The 17,314-nt window shown below is 43.3% G+C and overlaps 1 protein-coding gene across 1 annotated transcript in view; it reads right to left on the bottom strand.

Moving 5' to 3' along the window:
- The window catches only part of Atrnl1 (attractin like 1), a 552,888-nt gene that overhangs the window by 462,867 nt on the left and 72,707 nt on the right, over nucleotides 1-17,314 (bottom strand). Inside the window, exons 14-17 of the mRNA XM_051146856.1 lie at nucleotides 16,246-16,378; nucleotides 9,133-9,314; nucleotides 5,525-5,738; nucleotides 2,218-2,406 (exon numbers count right to left, since the gene is read on the bottom strand). Coding sequence (XP_051002813.1) covers nucleotides 2,218-2,406; nucleotides 5,525-5,738; nucleotides 9,133-9,314; nucleotides 16,246-16,378 — 718 coding nt within the window. The remainder of the gene's footprint in view (nucleotides 1-2,217; nucleotides 2,407-5,524; nucleotides 5,739-9,132; nucleotides 9,315-16,245; nucleotides 16,379-17,314) is intronic.

The following is a 17,314-nucleotide window of genomic DNA, read 5'->3' as shown; positions in this document are numbered from 1 at the left end:
TCTGGGTCTTCAATTCAATGTCACTGATCAATGTGTCTGCTTTTGTGCCAATACCATAGCTCTGTGACACATCTCAGAATCAGGGATGGTGATACCTCCAGCAGTTACTACTCAGGGTTGATTTGGCTATCTTGGGCTTTTTGTGTTTTTGTATGAAGCTGAAAACTGTCCTTTCAAGATCTGTGAAAATTTGTCTTGAAGTTTTGATAGGGATTGCACTGAATCGATAGGTTGCTTTTGGCAGGATGGAGATCTTTCCATCTTCTGATATCTTCTTCATTTCTTTCTTCAGGGTCTTATTTTCTACCACACAGTCTTTGGCTTGCTTGGTTAGTTACCCAGGAGGCTACTGTGAACGGTTGTGCTTCCCCGACTCCCCCTCAGTGTTTGTCCTTTGGAGAGCAACATTGATTCCTGTGAGGTAACCTTGTGTCTAAATACTTTGCTAAAGTGTCTATCAGGTGTAGGCGTCCCCAGTGGGGTTTAGGGGTCACTTACTTATGCAAATAAAGACACTCTGGCTTTTTCCTTTCCAGTTTGTAACCTCATCGTCTCCTTCCGCGTCCTGGTGCTCTAGCCAAGACTTCAAGCACTACGTTGAACAGGTGTGGAGAGACTGGACAGCCTCGTCCCATTTGTCTCCGTTAACTTGACGCTGGCTCTGGGCTTGCTGTAAACTGCCTTCACTATGTTGAGGTGCGCCCCTTGTGCCCCTAATCTCTCCATCATGAAAGAGTGCTGGGTTTTGTCAAAGGCCTTTTCTGCATCTGATGAGATGAACATGTGGTTTGTTTGTTTGCGTGGTGAGCCACTTTCACCATTTCCGGGTCCTCCGTGTACACATCACGGCTTCTAGTTTGGTCTTTTTTATGGGCTTCCTGAGTAAGCGAATGAGTAGATCTCTGGCTCTTGTGTCTTCTCTTAGGCTCTTTCCCTTCTGTTTGTTTATTTGTTTGTTTGACCAATTCTGAGATGTCAGATTACTATATTATATTAATTATATTGTTATTATCCCTTAAATGCCTGTGTCTGCTTATTTTCTAGTGAGACAGAGAGGGAGGATCCAAACGAAAGGAGACCAGAGGGAGAACTGGAAGGAGGAGAGAGGAAGAAACTATATTATGTGAGAGGGAAAAAAATCTATTTTCAATAAAAGCGGAAAAAAGGAATGGTCCCTATAGACTCATATTTGAATACTTGGCTCCCAGTTAGTAGAACTGTTTAGGAAGGGTTAGGAGGTGTGCAGCCTTTGGGGATTCAAAAGCCCACAGCAGGCACAATATTTCTTTCTCTCCCATCCCCACCGTCACCCCGTGTCACCAGGTGCCTGTGGATCGGACGTAAGCTCTCAATGCCACACCTGCCTCCCAGCCACTAAGCTCCCTGCTGTGACTGCGGGTAGCCTTTGGGAAACTAAAGGCCCCAGGCAAACGCTTCCTTTAACAATGGCTTGAGGAGGTTCAGGGAATGGTGCTGCCTGCCTGTGCTGGCTTCTCACGGATAGACAACACATCTACCTATACTGCAACTGCTACTCTTTATTTGAACCGGGCTTCAGCTTCCTGGGGTCCCAGCATGGGCTGAAGATCAGTGATGCTCTGGGGACTCCGGGCCTTCTACACTAACCTGGCGCTGCTGCGGCGTAAGCCCCTGCCCTGAGCAGCTACAGCGTCCTCAGCCTCTTGACCATGTGGACCACCCAGCAAATCCTCCGTTACATGAATCCTCTTGGACCTGCTCCTCTAAAGAGCCTGACACAGTCTCTAACCTTCTCTCACATCCACAAGAATTCTTACTATATGCTTTCACCACCTACCTATGCTCAACAATTTAGTGTGTGTGGCCTAGTAACACTGACAGGATAGGTTTGCCAAGAAAATAAAACATCTATTTTAACCTAATGTTGAAGAATTGTTTAGACAAATACAAACTGAGCAACATGCAAAGCAACTGGTGTCTGTGCATTAGGAGTGTCAGTCGCCTAAGGAACAGAAGTGTGGGGGCGTGAGAGCGTGACACGGAACACCGAGACACCACACAGCACCGTTGCCTGTACGCCGCGCCCACCATCCAGGACACGGGTCAAACATAGTGGGAAGATGGTGATATCACAGTGCAAATCGGGCGCTAACAGATTTTAGACCTCTCTGGGATAGTGTTTCTTTTTCTCATTATTCCAAATGCCCTAAATTTAAATTCCTTTCCGTCTGTACTTACGAGAGCAGGTGGCAGTCTGCCACTCCAGGCACTGTCCGTACGGAAACGAGATGATGTAAGCGTTGGAGTCCACGCAGCGCTTTCTGCTGCTGCACCACATGCACTCCATGCCGTTGCTGGTGCAGTTGGAGCAAGAGGTCCTCAGGGAGCACGGCTTCTTGCACGGCCTTGCATTTTGATTTGGACTTACTGGAACAAATCAAGAATGGCAATTATTTCTTTTGGTAACTCCATTTTTTTTAAAAATTACTCTCTATTTTTTAGTTACGTGTTCAGGTGTGTAAGGGATGGTGACGGGCCACCATGCATGTGCTGAGAATCAAATCCAGGTCCCCTGGGAGAGCAGCCAGCGCTCTTATCCACGCAAACGTCACTCCAGGCCCCTGGTAATATCATTTTAACACAAATGCTTGGGTTTTGTCTTTTTACTATTTATTGAAAAGTTTCAGTTGTGCAGACTGAAACATTATAAAGTGAGGCAAATAATTTAAAAACCTGGCATATGTACTAATTTAGTACTAAATTTGAAAACGTGAAACTCCTTTCATTTCTTAAATTCTTGCTAAAGAATAGGATGTACAGTTTTGAAAACTGCAAACTGTATGTAATGCAAGAGTTCCACTTTCTATTGTGTCGTCAGTGAGAACCAGCATTATCTATGGTCCTAGTCATACATTTCTCCATAAGTGTTCTGTATCTTATGTAAGTAATGGTCCCGTGACCATGTCTTTGGTATGAACAAGTGAAGATATATAACTTACTATAAAATCTTAATACATAGATATAGCAATAATCATATACATTAGGATGACAATTGTAGAGGAATTTTAATCCAACCACATGGCTGCTCTGATCACATCCAAAGACCTTCTAGGTCTGTGTGATCCAGCTGGAAGGCAGACTCGCCCTTAGTACACACCGTAAGCCATGTTTGAAAGTGATGTCTAATTGAGGGACAGACAAAGTGACGAACCAGGGAAAGATTTAACAGGTGAGTCAGAGATAGGATACGTCCAACTCTCATGAGAACAGACAGGAAAGGGAAGCTACTTAGGAGCAGCACAGTAGAGCTGAGAGGAAAGAAGACAACACGTAACAGTACAGTAGAAAGTTCAGTCAAGAACACAGTACGGTAGAGAAAGGAGTAGAGATGGGAGTCAGTTCAGCTGCATGGAGTTGAACTTGGTGCAGTGGAGTTGAGTTTGTTCATGAGTTCATGCAGTTCAGTGCAGGTCACCAGAGGGAGTAAGAAAGAGCCAGAAGATTAGAACAAAGTGCCAGAGTTAAGTGGAGGCCAAGCACAGCAATTCAGTCAGAGGCTGAGAGAATCCAGATTGAATCAGTGAGCTTTGAGAGGAGTTTGAGCCTGAACAGCTGAGTTGAACCAGCCAGTGAGAGTTCAGAGAGAGCTAGAGAGGGTGAGCCTCAGAGGCTGAAACACTCCAGACCTAGGCCTAAGGACAGTTAGATAGGAAAGCTCTGGGCCCAGGTGGAGCCGTGTGGCTTCAGTTAGTAAAGCTTGGGTACAGCTTCCATCTCATCCCCTCATCAGGAGAATACAAACAACATTTACAGACAACCATTCTCAAAAACAAAACAACAGAAAGAAAATAACAACTACTGGAAAGGACACTGGTAAACTGGAAACTGAATTGACAGTAGGAATGTAAGCGGTGCAGCGTCTGTGGAAAAAATAAAACAAATCTTCAAATATTAACCCTAGAATCGTTCTATGATGACCAAATCCACTTAGGTATGTACCCAAAGAAGGGAAACCATAGCCCAGTGGTGGCACCATCATTCTAAATAGCCAAAAATGGAAAACATTGCCATAGCAACTTCACTCTAAACGGCTGAAGTAAAGGAGCCCAGGTGCCCACCAGAGGATGAGGAGACGGACAGACAGACGCTGACTGTGAACACACTAGACTGCTGTTCGGCCTTGGAGCAGGAGGACGTGATCACACGTGGGTAAGCTCTGAAGTCATTGTGCAAAGGGAACAAGGAAGTCACAAAAGTAGGAAAGTGGTGTGACCCCACAACATGAGGTACCAAAGTATTCAAATCATAGAAACAATGGTGTTTTCCATGGGTGAGCGATAAAGAATAAGAGATGTATTGTTTAAAAATATATACAGCGTGGGGGCTGGAGAGATGGCTCAGTGGTTAAGAGCGCCACCTGCTCTTCCAGAGGTCCTGAGTTCAATTCCCAGCAACCACATGGTGGCTCAAAACCATCTATAATGTGATCCGATGCCCTCTTCTATAGATAAAGTACTCATGTGCAATAAAGAAATAAATTTTTTTAAAAATTAAAAAAATATATATATATGCAGTGTTAATCTTGTCAAATAAACCAAGTTTGGCAGAGAGCAGTAAAGGCTGAAGAACAGTGGGACTTACTTAGTGCCACACAACGGCACATTTACAGCTGCTGAGGCAATAACTGTGCAATTTTAAAAGAATTCAAATATTTTGTTCCCACTTAACAAACTCAGTTTCAAAGGAAATAGCAACAAATATTTCATTTTAGATAATTGAAACAACATAGCTGTAAGAGTGAAATCACTCAGTCATTAATCTTAGGCGCAAATCTTCCCTTCTAATGCCCTCTGATGACAGCAATTGGCTGAACCGTTCAGAGGGTATTGCTGACCTGCAGTCGTAACCGCATGCCCGTGGAAGCACCAGGACAATCATTATACAAAGAATACAGGGGGTGGGAGAGAGGGCTCAGGAGTTAACAGCACTTGTTCTTGCTGAAGACCTGGGTTTGGTTCCCAGAACTGACATAATGGTTTACAACCATCTGTAACTCCAATTCCAGAGGAGCTGACGCTCTCTTTTCATCTTTACAGGTATCAAGTATGTACATGGTACACACGCGCACATGCAAACACACATGCACACACACATACACATACACACACACACACACACACACCAAAATACTGATACACACACACACACACAGCAAAATACTGATACACACACACACACGCAAAATACTGATACACACACACACAAAATACTGATACACACAAAATAAAGTAAAATAATTCCTTCAATCATTTTTGTTTTAAAAAAAAAAGTAAAATTTAAGAAATCACGTAAAAATAGAATTTTACCATTACAAGTTAATGCTAATATCAGTTTAAAAGACAACTGTGGTAGAATAAATAAAAATTAGTATCAAGGGGTCAATATTATAAAAGGACAGTACAAGTTACCGCACTCTAGAAAGAAGGGCTCACAACAGGCTGAAACACACAGTTAGAGAAATGCCCATATGTAGCTGACTACTCACCTACAGGCTTCTCACAGACAAGGCCATCTGCCATGGATGTGCAGGGGTTCGCCTTCAGCCCGGCCACCGCAGCCCTTTCTAAGTAGGCACAGAATCCAGAGTCGTTCGGCTCACCCGGAAGCCACTGCAGGCTCGTGTTTGTGAAAGGAGACATGTCCTCCCATCCCCAGTAGGAGACGTTGATCTTGCGTAAGCCCACCCAAGGGGACACTGTCTGCAGACAACGGGGTGTGGGGCATTTAAAGGGTTAAAAGAGAAAGCTCTGTACGGCTCATCGTCATTCTAAAACCTTTACTGCCAACAATAATTTAAGCAAAATCACAACACTGCTTCAAAAGCACTGAGCTTTTCTGAGTTTAGCTACAAAGTTGGGTGATTTTTTTTAGAACTTCCTTGTCTTTTTCTCTTCTCTAAGATGGGTTTACAGACAGAATGCCTTTAATTGCAGCCTTCAAGAGGCAGAGACAGGCTGATCTCCGTGGAGCACAGGCCAGCCAGTGCAACACAGTAGAGTCCTATCTCAGACAGACAGGCGACAAACACCATTGCTGCTGTAACTAATACCATCAGGCACGTGGTTTAATCAGTTACGGATTTAAGAACCTACAGATAAATCCAGTATCTGTAATGTGCGAAAATGGAGAACGAAATTAAGATCTCTAAGGGTTCTGAATGAAGATGTCATGATGAGACGCCCCACCTGGCATTTCTCGGCTGTGTCTGGACTTTTACCGTGTTGGGACAACTGACATCATCTGCCTGCCCATGAGTGGGCAGAACAGGCCGTGGGCAAGGTCTGGCTGTCATGTTGAAACACGTGGTAAACGCCAGTGGACAAAAGCCACACCACCATCCTTAATAGTCCTGCTACCATTCAAACTTGCCATGAAGTCAGAATCAATTCCATATTTATATGGTTTATCTCAATCATTATTTCAAAGCAAAAATATATTCTAAATCCGACTTCCACTGTTCTATATGTTACAGACTGCTCTTTGTCGACACGCGATAATGTACCGTCTAAATCAGCAAACTGCCTGACAGTCACTACGGTGGAAAAATGTTTCAATCATCACTCTTTTTAATTCTTTTATATATGTAATATCAGAATAGAGAAAAAGCCACTACATCCTAACTCTGACAACACAGATATTCATACATGATACACGCTGTTCATGTTTGTATAAGTGGTCCTAGGGAGGTTAAGTTAACCGTACACCTATACATTTGTAAGTGTTTAAATACAACAGGTTTCCCACTGTAAATATTCAATGGATGTTTTTTTGATACAACTAAAATACCTTATGAATTTTCACTTTGACAATAAATTTCATATTGCTAAAAGGACACCATATAGATAACAATCAATAAAATTTAAGTTTAAGAAAGGTCTTATAACAACCAAATAGTTATTTTATACTATTTGGCATAATATTGAAAGCGAAGTAGGGTTAACAATGCTTCTAATTATAAAGCCACACACGCTGCATCACATTACAGTTATATATTTCACACATTTATCCTGAGATTGTAGGCTGACAAAAATCTGCCTTTTAAAATCATGCTTTCATAATAACACTAGTCAGATAATGAATCCAACACAGAAATTTCAGATTAACAATGTGTTTCACGTTCATCACAGCAACTCTTCCTGGGCTTTGTAACTATCTACGGCAAAAAAAAAAAAAAAAAAAAAAAAAAAAAAAGCCATTTAAAATGAAATATTACTCCCTAAAACTCATCATGATAAGAATCTGGAAGAAAAGGAAGAGAAACAAAACTGAAGCCAGTGATAAAACATTTAAAGTAACTGTTATTCGGTAAATGAGCCAGACAGGCAGTAGAAAATGTAAGATAAATTACTATATTATGAAAATTTACTGCAGCACACCATAAGTCATTGTAACATTTCATTAGCCATTTCCGATAACTACATCATCATTTGACCCACGATATCTCTTTAAAGGGCATGGATTTGTCGATCTTTATTTGCCAAAGAAGAGTTATCTGAAGCCTATGCAACTGCAGTGCTCAGGATATAATTCATTTTATTTAGAGATATGCCTAATGAAATGTCACCTTGAAGAAGTTTCCACTGTGAAATTCTGTAAAAGTTGTTTCTGATAAAAACAAAACACTCTTTGTATGATGTGACTCAGCAATGCAGGAAATCTGAATTTGCTATCCACTCCTTACGGATTACAATAACAACAACAGAAATTAGCAGCCACAAGAATTCCTAAAATATAGAACCCAAGGGACCAGATTTGTGGTTATTCTGTAACAGCCAAAAATAATTTATGCCAAACACAGAAAATTCAAGAGCTTTAATGACAAATTGTAGTGTTTCCTGAAATACACAATGTGAGTCTGCAAATCAAAAGTTTTTGCTGTGACAGGACTTTAGTGGCACAAATTTTCACGTGCTCAGTGGTAAACTAACTGTCCAAAACACACATACAAAAAAGAAGCCCTTAACATCGCAAAAAATATGGTTGTGATAAAACCTTACTTTAAAAAAGTTACATATTTCTGAAGTATGAAAACCAGCAGGCCTCCCCCACCAACAACCACATGCCCATCATGCCGGGAGAACTTAAATACAGCCAGTTAAGAGGAGAAACTGTAGGCGTCTCTCCTGCTCTCTCTGTGAGCACCTCCAGGTCCTGTGAGAGCTGGCTGAGCATCTCCCCAGGACTCCTGTGTAAGCTCAACTGCTGTCCACCCTGACTGTGTCCACACTGCAGTTACCACACCCAAGATAACTGCTCTTGACTCTTTCTCTGCTACGCTGTCTGAGAACAGCGCCTCCTACCTGTGTGTCAGAGAACAGCGCCCCTTACCTGTCTGTCTGAGAACAGCGCCTCCTACCTGTGTGTCAGAGAACAGCGCCCCTTACCTGTCTGTCTGAGAACAGCGCCTCCTACCTGTGTGTCAGAGAACAGTGCCTCCTACCTGTCTGTCTGAGAACAGTGCCCCTTACCTGTCTGTCTGAGAACAGCGCCTCCTACCTGTCTGTCTGAGAACAGCGCCTCCTACCTGTCTGAGAACAGCACCTTCTACCTGTCTGTCTGAGAACAGCACCTCCTACCTGTCTGTCTGAGAACAGCACCCCTTACCTGTCTGTCTGAGAACAGCGCCTCCTACCTGTCTGTCTGAGAACAGCGCCCCTTACCTGTCTGTCTGAGAACAGCACCCCTTACCTGTCTGTCTGAGAACAGCGCCTCCTACCTGTCTGTCTGAGAACAGCGCCCCTTACCTGTCTGTCTGAGAACAGCGCCTCCTACCTGTCTGTCTGAGAACAGCGCCTCCTACCTGTCTGTCTGAGAACAGCGCCTCCTACCTGTCTGTCTGAGAACAGCACCTCCTACCTGTCTGTCTGAGAACAGCACTTCCTACCTGTCTGAGAACAGTACCTCTTTGCATCTCTGGGTTCTCATACTGCCAGAGACTACCAAGCATACTAATGGCTTTTCCTACACGTGAATTAGGTAGATATTTGTCCATCCTTTGGAAAATCATTTACTTTAAACAACTAAAAGAATAAATCATTTCTGTGGAGCATGCGTCATCCCCAATATTCGTCGCATGAGAATCCCAGAGCGTACCTCCTGTGTGAACTTCTGTATTTCATCCAGCACAAATTCCACCTCCTTGGAAGTTGTCAGGGAGGCGAGATTCCCACTCAGATTATAGCAGTAAAGCTTCGCGTTGTCATAGCTCTCTCGACTGGAATTGATTCGAAGACAAGCGTCCCCAACGTGATTCCAGCCTTCTCCGCAAAGGTGAGCTAGGAAAAGAAAGGGGAACTGCCTCTTACTTCTACATTACAAAAAATATTTCTTTTTTAAATTATTTCAAAATTATAGATATGAGCATTGTGTTAACTTAAATTTTTAAATGTAAATTTAAAAATGTCTTAATATCCCAAAGTTTATGTAATAGTTTGGTAAAGACTAAAAACAAGACCCTAAGTCCTTTCTAAAATTATTTTGTTTCTTTTGTTAAAACAATCTCACCATGTAGCCTAGGCTGGCCTAGAACTCACTATGCAGACCAGGCTGCTCCTGAACTCATAGATCCAGCTGCCTCTGCCTCCCGAGTGTTGGGATTAAAGGTGTGCACACCATGGCTGGCCTTCCCTGGATTCTCAAACAGTGTGAGTTCCCGGGCTCCAGCCTCTTGCCTACATTCAGTCCACAGACCTCCATGTAGTCTGGCCGTCAGCTTATGGCCTCTCAAAAACAACATCATTATGACAGCTGTCCTACTTTCAGGTCAAAAGGTTACACTGCTTTATTTTATTATTTAAAGCAATTTTTAAGTTTATATTTTGACCATAATCTTCCCCTCTTCCAAGTCCTGCCAGATCCTCACCTTCTTTCTACTTGCCCAACTTTAAGTTCTTTCTCAAAATACAAGCAAAACCCCCAAAACTCCAAAGCCAAGAAAACAAAATTAAACAACCACCCAAAAGAGGGGGGAAAAACCAAACTGTAGCCAAATTAAAAGTAAATGCTAGGTTTTCATTCATTCATTATTTTAATATAATAAAATATAAAATAAAAAACTATCACATCAAAGTTGGACAAGAGAACAAGACAAACCAAGAGAAGGAAAACACAAGAGCAGGCACAGGAGTCAGCGACACTCACACACTCACACACTCCGGGGTCAGCGATTCCCTCACTCCCTCACAAACTCACTCACTCACACACTCGGGTCAGCAACTCACTGACTCACCCCCTCACACACTCACTCACTCATTGACTCCCTCACACACTCACCCCCTCACACACTCATCCCCTCACACACTCAGGAACCCCATAAAGACACTGAACTGGAAGCCATGCATAAGTCAGGGGACCTGAGACCAGAGTGCGTTAAGAAGAGAGAACAGCAAGCTGAGCTGACTTCCAGGCCTGCAAGTCCAGCATTCAGGAGGCAGAGACTGGACAGCGGAAAGTCAGGGCCACCCTTGCTAAGACAGGCTGAGATGAATAGAAAGACTCTACCAAAAGTTAAAGTACTAAGAAGAAAAAGAAAGAAAACAGTGGTTTTAGCTAGAACTGAAAGAAACCAAATGCTTGCCTCACAGAGAACAAGAGCCAGACTCGTCTGCTTGGTGCAGCAGGCTAATTAGACCTTCTGTGTTTGCCTCACAAGTGGAAACACGTGAACACTGTGGCTAACCTGCCTTCCTCCCTCCTCCCGCCCCCTCTCTCCTGTCCCACACCCCAATCCTGGTGGGGTCTCACTGGTTAGCTCAGCCTATACATCATGTACTTCATGATATATTTTCTAATTGAAAAAGATTTCATCCAAAATATTCCAAGCATGGCCTCTCCTTCCCGACTACCCTGAGATTCCTTCCACTTCCCAGCCCACCCAACTCCACACTTTCTTTTCTTATTTAGAAAGAAAACAAATAAATCCACAAGCAAACCAAAAAAAATCAAAAATTTAAAAAGAAAGAGTGTACTCTTGGGTGTGGAATTGAAACGTTGAGAAAGGGTTCTTTTACATGAAAATTAACCCTGGTGAGGGGGTGGGAGGGGGCTGCATCAGGGAGATTGTTATGAGTTTGGGGTCACTCTGAGCTACAGTGATGTTTCAAGGGCAGCCTTCCCTGCCGTGTGTGTGTGTGTGTGTGTGTGTGTGTGTGTGTGTGTGTGTGAGAGAGAGAGAGAGAGAGAGAGAGAGAGAGAGAGAGATGTCATTTTTCTTGTGATCTTAACAAAAAAGGAACAAAAAAAAAAAAGGTAAGAGCGCACAACAGCTGTGAAGAGTGCGTACACAAAACCGCCAACTCCAGCCGTCGGAACATGTCATGGAGAGGGAGGCGGACTAGTGTCAGACATCAGACGACTGTACTTCCACATCTGCTTTGCTCTCTGTCAGCTGAGTGTACACTGTTGCACACGGCCTTTTACACTGTATTCTCCTGTTGGCCTGCTGCCATACGCGGCCTGCTATAATGGACTCCAACGCTCTGGAACCATACGTAGGACAAATACACTCTTTCTTCCTCAAGTTGCTTTGGTCACGGTGTTGTATCACAGCAGCAGACAGGTAACTAGTACAAGCTCTTTTTGTTTAGAAAAAAGTTTACAAGGCTCTAGGTGTATAGATAAAAAAAAAAATAGGTCTATAAATTAAACATTTACTGGTAATAAATCAAAACAAATTTATTTTTTAAAAATTCATATATAATTTTACCATTTATCAAAGGCAAAAGCAAATGTTCACACTAATGAGATGGGTGTTTGGTTATTTTTACATAAAAAAATTAAATCTTTACTAAATATTTGATATTTTAGGACACAACACATTCAATGTTTTCCAGCATTCATGGCTATTTTTATCCTAAAGTCATGATTGCTGAGAGCACCACGTCTCATAACTGTGTAGTACAAAATGGCAGAAGTGTGTTTAAGGATAATTCAAAAATTATTATAAATTCTGCTCTGATAGCAAAGTTCAATTTAGATGAACTTTTTAATGAAAAGTCAGTGACTCAAGGAGCAACTTTTAAATGAAGCAGTCAAACACAATGCATTACAAAGAAATACTAACATACAATTCACATGCTAAAAAAATAAAACTCACGTGCTGAGAAGTTAACAGCACTGCAATTAAATCATTGCTTCAGTAAGAACTGAAAGCTTTGCTCGTACAGTAAAAACAGGACAGTTGCTTCTGTGCCATGTGTTGGCGACGGGACGCATCTCTGGTCTTATGTGCTAACATGTGCAGGCAAATGAACGTCACCTGTGTTGGGAACCCAGGCTGCAGCGAAGTAACGGGAGTCAGCAGAGATGGTGCCAAAAGTATCTCAGACTCATTAAGCGTTTGTTTTCTAACTAATTTTGCTTGCTGAGCACTCAGAAAACTTTCAGTGTTGGCAATTTTTCTAAACCCTCCCCCGAGCCCCACATCCCGTCCTGTGACCTGGAGTATAAGAAGCTGGGCTTCGTAGCCTTGGACAACCCCACGGTAGACTCCACAGAATGAAAATTCCAAATGCAGCGTGTCTTCACCCATTTGCTTTTACACACTAGAAGTGCTTGTGAATCTCAGCTCACTGACAGCTGATGCTCTAAAGATTTAACCGGGTGCTTAGAGGGGAGCAGAGAAACCCCTCAAAAGCTCGCGTTACCACTGAGTAGCTACAGAATAGCTTCCTCATCACGTTGAAGCCACACGTGCAGCGCTCTCCCTGGTCTTACCAAGTTCAAAATAGTACCAAACCACTTTTCTTCACAGTGCCATGTCTCTGTTAAACTGTTGGTGGCTTCACTCCTGTGGCGGTCTGGGTGGAAACCGTCTTCCGTGGTCTCCAGCTCTGAGTACCAGCTCTGCTCCTGCACGTCCTCACCACGCCCGCGGCCCCTTTGTGCGTGTATTCTGTGCAGTTATATGCTGGGAGAGTGTGATTTGCACTTTGATGTTACCAGGACTAAATTAAGAGGCCGCCTTGAATCTCAGAAGACACACTGGACTGGTAACCAGTGCTGAGGCCGTGAAAGACCACAGACACTTGTAAAGCTGAGCCAGATGCATCTTGCATCAGGGTGTGACCATGAGGTGGAATGTGATGGTTTGAACGCGGATGTTTCCCAAAAGGCTCGGATATTTGAAGGCTTGGTTCTCAGTTGGTGGAGCTCTTTGAGAGATTTAGGGTAGTGCAGCCTCAATAAAGGTTGCACAGCACCAGGGTTGGCTTTAAGTGTAAAGGCTTTTTCTCTCAGCTTATAGCTTGCTTTTTGATGAGCTCCCGGCTTCCTGTTCTGACACTGTGCACACACCTGCTGCTCTGCCTCCCTGCAAGGTTCACATGCATCTCTCTGGACCCTGACCATGGTATCTCACTACACAACAATGGAAAAGAGACCAATGTGTGGATCAAAAGACAGAAATTACACAATCATCTCAACAGACGCAGAAAAGTCCCTTGAGATCCAATTCTGCCTTCAGTAGCAAAGGCCAGCTAGAGATGGAACAGACTAACGAGGCAGCAAACCTGGCCAACACCAGGCTAGACAGGGAGAGACGCGAGCCTTCCCACTAAGACCAGAGTCAGGACAAGCGTGTTCACGTTCTCTACTTGTGTGCAACACACGCAGAGAACACAAGAGTACAAACTGTGGAAGAAGTGCCCCTGTCAGCAAGTGGGGTGATTTTATATACACAACTCTACAGACACTCATCCAAGCACTCCTGAGAGCTGAGAAACAGGTCCATCAAAGCAGCAAGATAGAGGAATCAATGTCATCTTCCTACACGCCGATGACAGACTGACACGTCAGGGAAACATAGCAGTGTGGACATTACAATGAAAATTTAGTAAACAGGTCCCATGGAACTAGCAACTTCCTGTCGACAGAGGACACCACCACTCAGCTGATGACACAGACTACAGAGAGGAAATCACTTTTCTAGCTGCATGTCATATAAAGGATTTGTATGTTTTAAAAAAAAAAAAAGTTCAACGTCTTTAGTCGTCAGGGAAAATACAAATTACAACTGTTTTAAGATTTCCTCTCAGTAGGGGTTTGAAGTTTACTGCACGTACTGTCCTTGGCTGGTGCCATAGTTTGAGCAGGACCCCTGGGCCCAGATCTGCCCATCCTAATGTTTTTCTTGTAGGTTTCTAGGAGCCTATATCCTTCTATTTCCCCATTCTCCCATGCTTCTCTCACCTAGAGTCCCAATAGGATGTCCTCCCCTCTGTCCCACTTAACAGGACATTCTCCACAGTTGAGTGGAGAATGGGGACTGACTTGCACATGAACTCTGGTGCCCCATTTTTGACCACGTCCCCTGGTGGCACTCAGAGGAAGGATAGCAGGCTACCAAGAAGAGACTTGATACCCTATGAGCATATACAGGAGGAGGAGGTCCCCCTCAGTCACAGTCATAGGGGAGGGGAGTAGGGGGAAATGGGAGGGAGGGAGGAATGGGAGGATACAAGGGATAGGATAACCATTGAGATGTAATATGAATAAATGAATTTTTAAACTTTTTAAAAAATAAAATATTTTAAAACAAAACAAACAAACAAACAAACAAGATTTCCTCTCAGCCCACTCAGAATAGCTACAGTTTAAAAGGGAGAAAATGACACTTGCTGGTGTGTGTGTGTGTGTGTGTGTGTGTGTGTGTGTGTGTGTAAAGGGGAACACTGCTGTGGTCACTTACTGATGTGTGTGTTTGCGGGAAAGGAGAACACTGCTGTGGTCACTGTGGAAATCAGTGTAGCGGTTCCTCAAAAAGCCAAAAGGATGCACCAAATGATGCATCTGTACCAGTCTTGGATGCACTCAAAGACCTCCACTCACTCCTCTGAAATATCTGCTCATCCAAATTGATGCTCAGCAGTGATGAGCGGCCCTAAGAACGCAGTGTGTCTACAGCTCACCAGTGATGAGCGGCCCTAAGAACGCAGTGTGTCTACAGCTCACCAGTGATGAGCGGCCCTAAGAACGCAGTGTGTCTACAGCTCACCAGTGATGAGCGGCCCTAAGAACGCAGTGTGTCTACAGCTCACCAGTGATGAGCGGCCCTAAGAGTGTATGTGTCTACAGCTCACCAGTGATGAGCGGCCCTAAGAACGTGGTGTGCCTATCTGTGGACTGCGACTCAGCCGTTAAGAAAAATGAAAGTCACAACTAAATGTGCAGAGCTGGAATCAATGACTTTGAAAAAGGTAAGCCGGCTCAGAAATCCAAACACTGCATGTTTCTGTCATTTGTGGATGCTAAGCTTTGGATCCTTAGGAATGTGTGTTTCTTCTGGAATTCCTCTAGAGGTCAGTGGTCACTAAGGAGCCATGAGGAGGGAACCATCAGTCCCTGCTGCAAACAATGGAGCAGGAAGGACTAACTGAGGTGGAAGGGGTAGGGCTGAGGAAAGGGGAGAGAGGAATAGCACCAAATGCCTTCAAGAAAGTCATAGAAATCTACTACCACAGAAGCTTACAAACACACACACACACACACACACACACACCCCGCAGGCATGCACACACAACACACACAACCACACACGCTCGCGCACACACACAATGCAGGCATGCACACACATACACACACGCATACACACACAATGTAAAATGGAATTACCCTATAACAGGGGAAACAGCGCCTACTAGGCGCCAGAAGATAACAATGAAAGCTCGGTGTCGGAAGTGGTTATCTCTTTGGAGCTGCTGGCTGGTGAGGTCACAGGCCCCGGACAGCACAGGCCAACGCCCTGGTTCTGTGTTGTGCCCCAGAGCTTGAAAGTGAGACCCTAGTGCCGAAGATGCCACAACCTGAATCCCCACTGGCTAGCTTTCGTTACTCATAGTTCTAAAACGTGCTAAACACACTTAGAAGAAAAGTAGCCATCAGTCATATCCAACTGTGACCCCTTTGAGTGACAATAAGAACTGGCCCAGTGGGAGGCCCACTGGTGATGGTGGCCACGGATATCACAGGAATAGCCAACCACTTCCTGACTGATCTACGTCCGACTCCACAAGGTGAAACCGATACCTGGCACCGTAACTGGTCCAAGAACAAGCCATAGACTCCAGGCAAGCCACAGGTTCTAGGGGACCCTACTACCATTACTTTACTAATCCGACTCCTAATGACTTTTTGTTATACCCATAGATGATGAAATAATAATGTCAGTCTGTAGATAAATACTCACGCATCAAATCATAAAATATTTACCTGGCAAAGCCTGACACTCCTGCTGCCGCTGATCCCACTGGCAATTCAAGTTCAGTGAACAGCTTTTACAGCTCGTGAGTTTGTTACAAATCTGCTCATTTCTTACATGACATTTGGTGTAGTTTCTGACAGACTGAAAAAATTGAAAGACAAAGCATGTTATTTTTCACAATTGAACAAACAAGGAGTCTTAAACATCACAAATTTTTAAGACCCTGTTGAACTTTAAAATATACTTTTATCTCCAAACCTAATTCTATCAAGTCATAACTTCTATTAATTATTACATTAGTTTGTTTAATTAAATTTTGCTTAAATCTACTGTCCTACATAGAAAGCTGCAATGAAACTTAGTGTGTAAGCAACACATACTGGTTCTGTAAAGGATATTACGTCAGAGGCAACCAGAGAAAGTCACTTTTCCCAGTCACAGCCTGGCAAGGATAAGGCTATGTCCATGTAAGGCAACTGCCAGTCACAGCCTGGCAAGGATAAGGCTATGTCCTGCCAGTCACAGCCTGGCAAGGATAAGGCTATGTCCATATAAGGCAACTGCCACCAAAGCCAGCTCAGTTATATCTGATTGCATCACCTGGATTCTGGTTGTTGCTCTTACTGGGTTTTGTTTTGCTTAGATGTCTTTTGTCAGGTCTCAGGGTAATGAGGGAGGAATTTTCAGAGTCTCTAATGGTTCGGGGTTCTGTCCAATTAATGAGTTGTTCTTTGCTTAAATAAATTCTACTAAAACTTTTTCCTACTTTTTTTTTTTATTTAAGATGGTAAACTATTGTTCCTAGACTTGTAATGAGTTCCTAAAGTTGGAGAATAATACAAAATGTATGTCATTTGAAAATTGAAACAGAAACTAATAAAAACTTTTTAGGAACTCTGAAAAGAAATTTCTAACTAAGTGACTGTATTAGTTCATTCTTAGTAACAACAGGAAACAATTTGAGTTCCAATGAAACTATCATGAAAATGAAGTTGAAATAGATAGTAAAACAGTTTCAAATCTACTACAGGATAAAAAGAAAAATTATTTTCCGAATAACTCAAACTAACCATGGGT

This window comes from Acomys russatus, chromosome 5 (assembly GCF_903995435.1).
Source record: "Acomys russatus chromosome 5, mAcoRus1.1, whole genome shotgun sequence".
Lineage (NCBI taxonomy): Eukaryota > Metazoa > Chordata > Mammalia > Rodentia > Muridae > Acomys > Acomys russatus.
The sequence above is the reverse complement of the archived record's forward strand: the minus strand, read 5'-3'. Positions and strand labels throughout refer to the sequence as shown.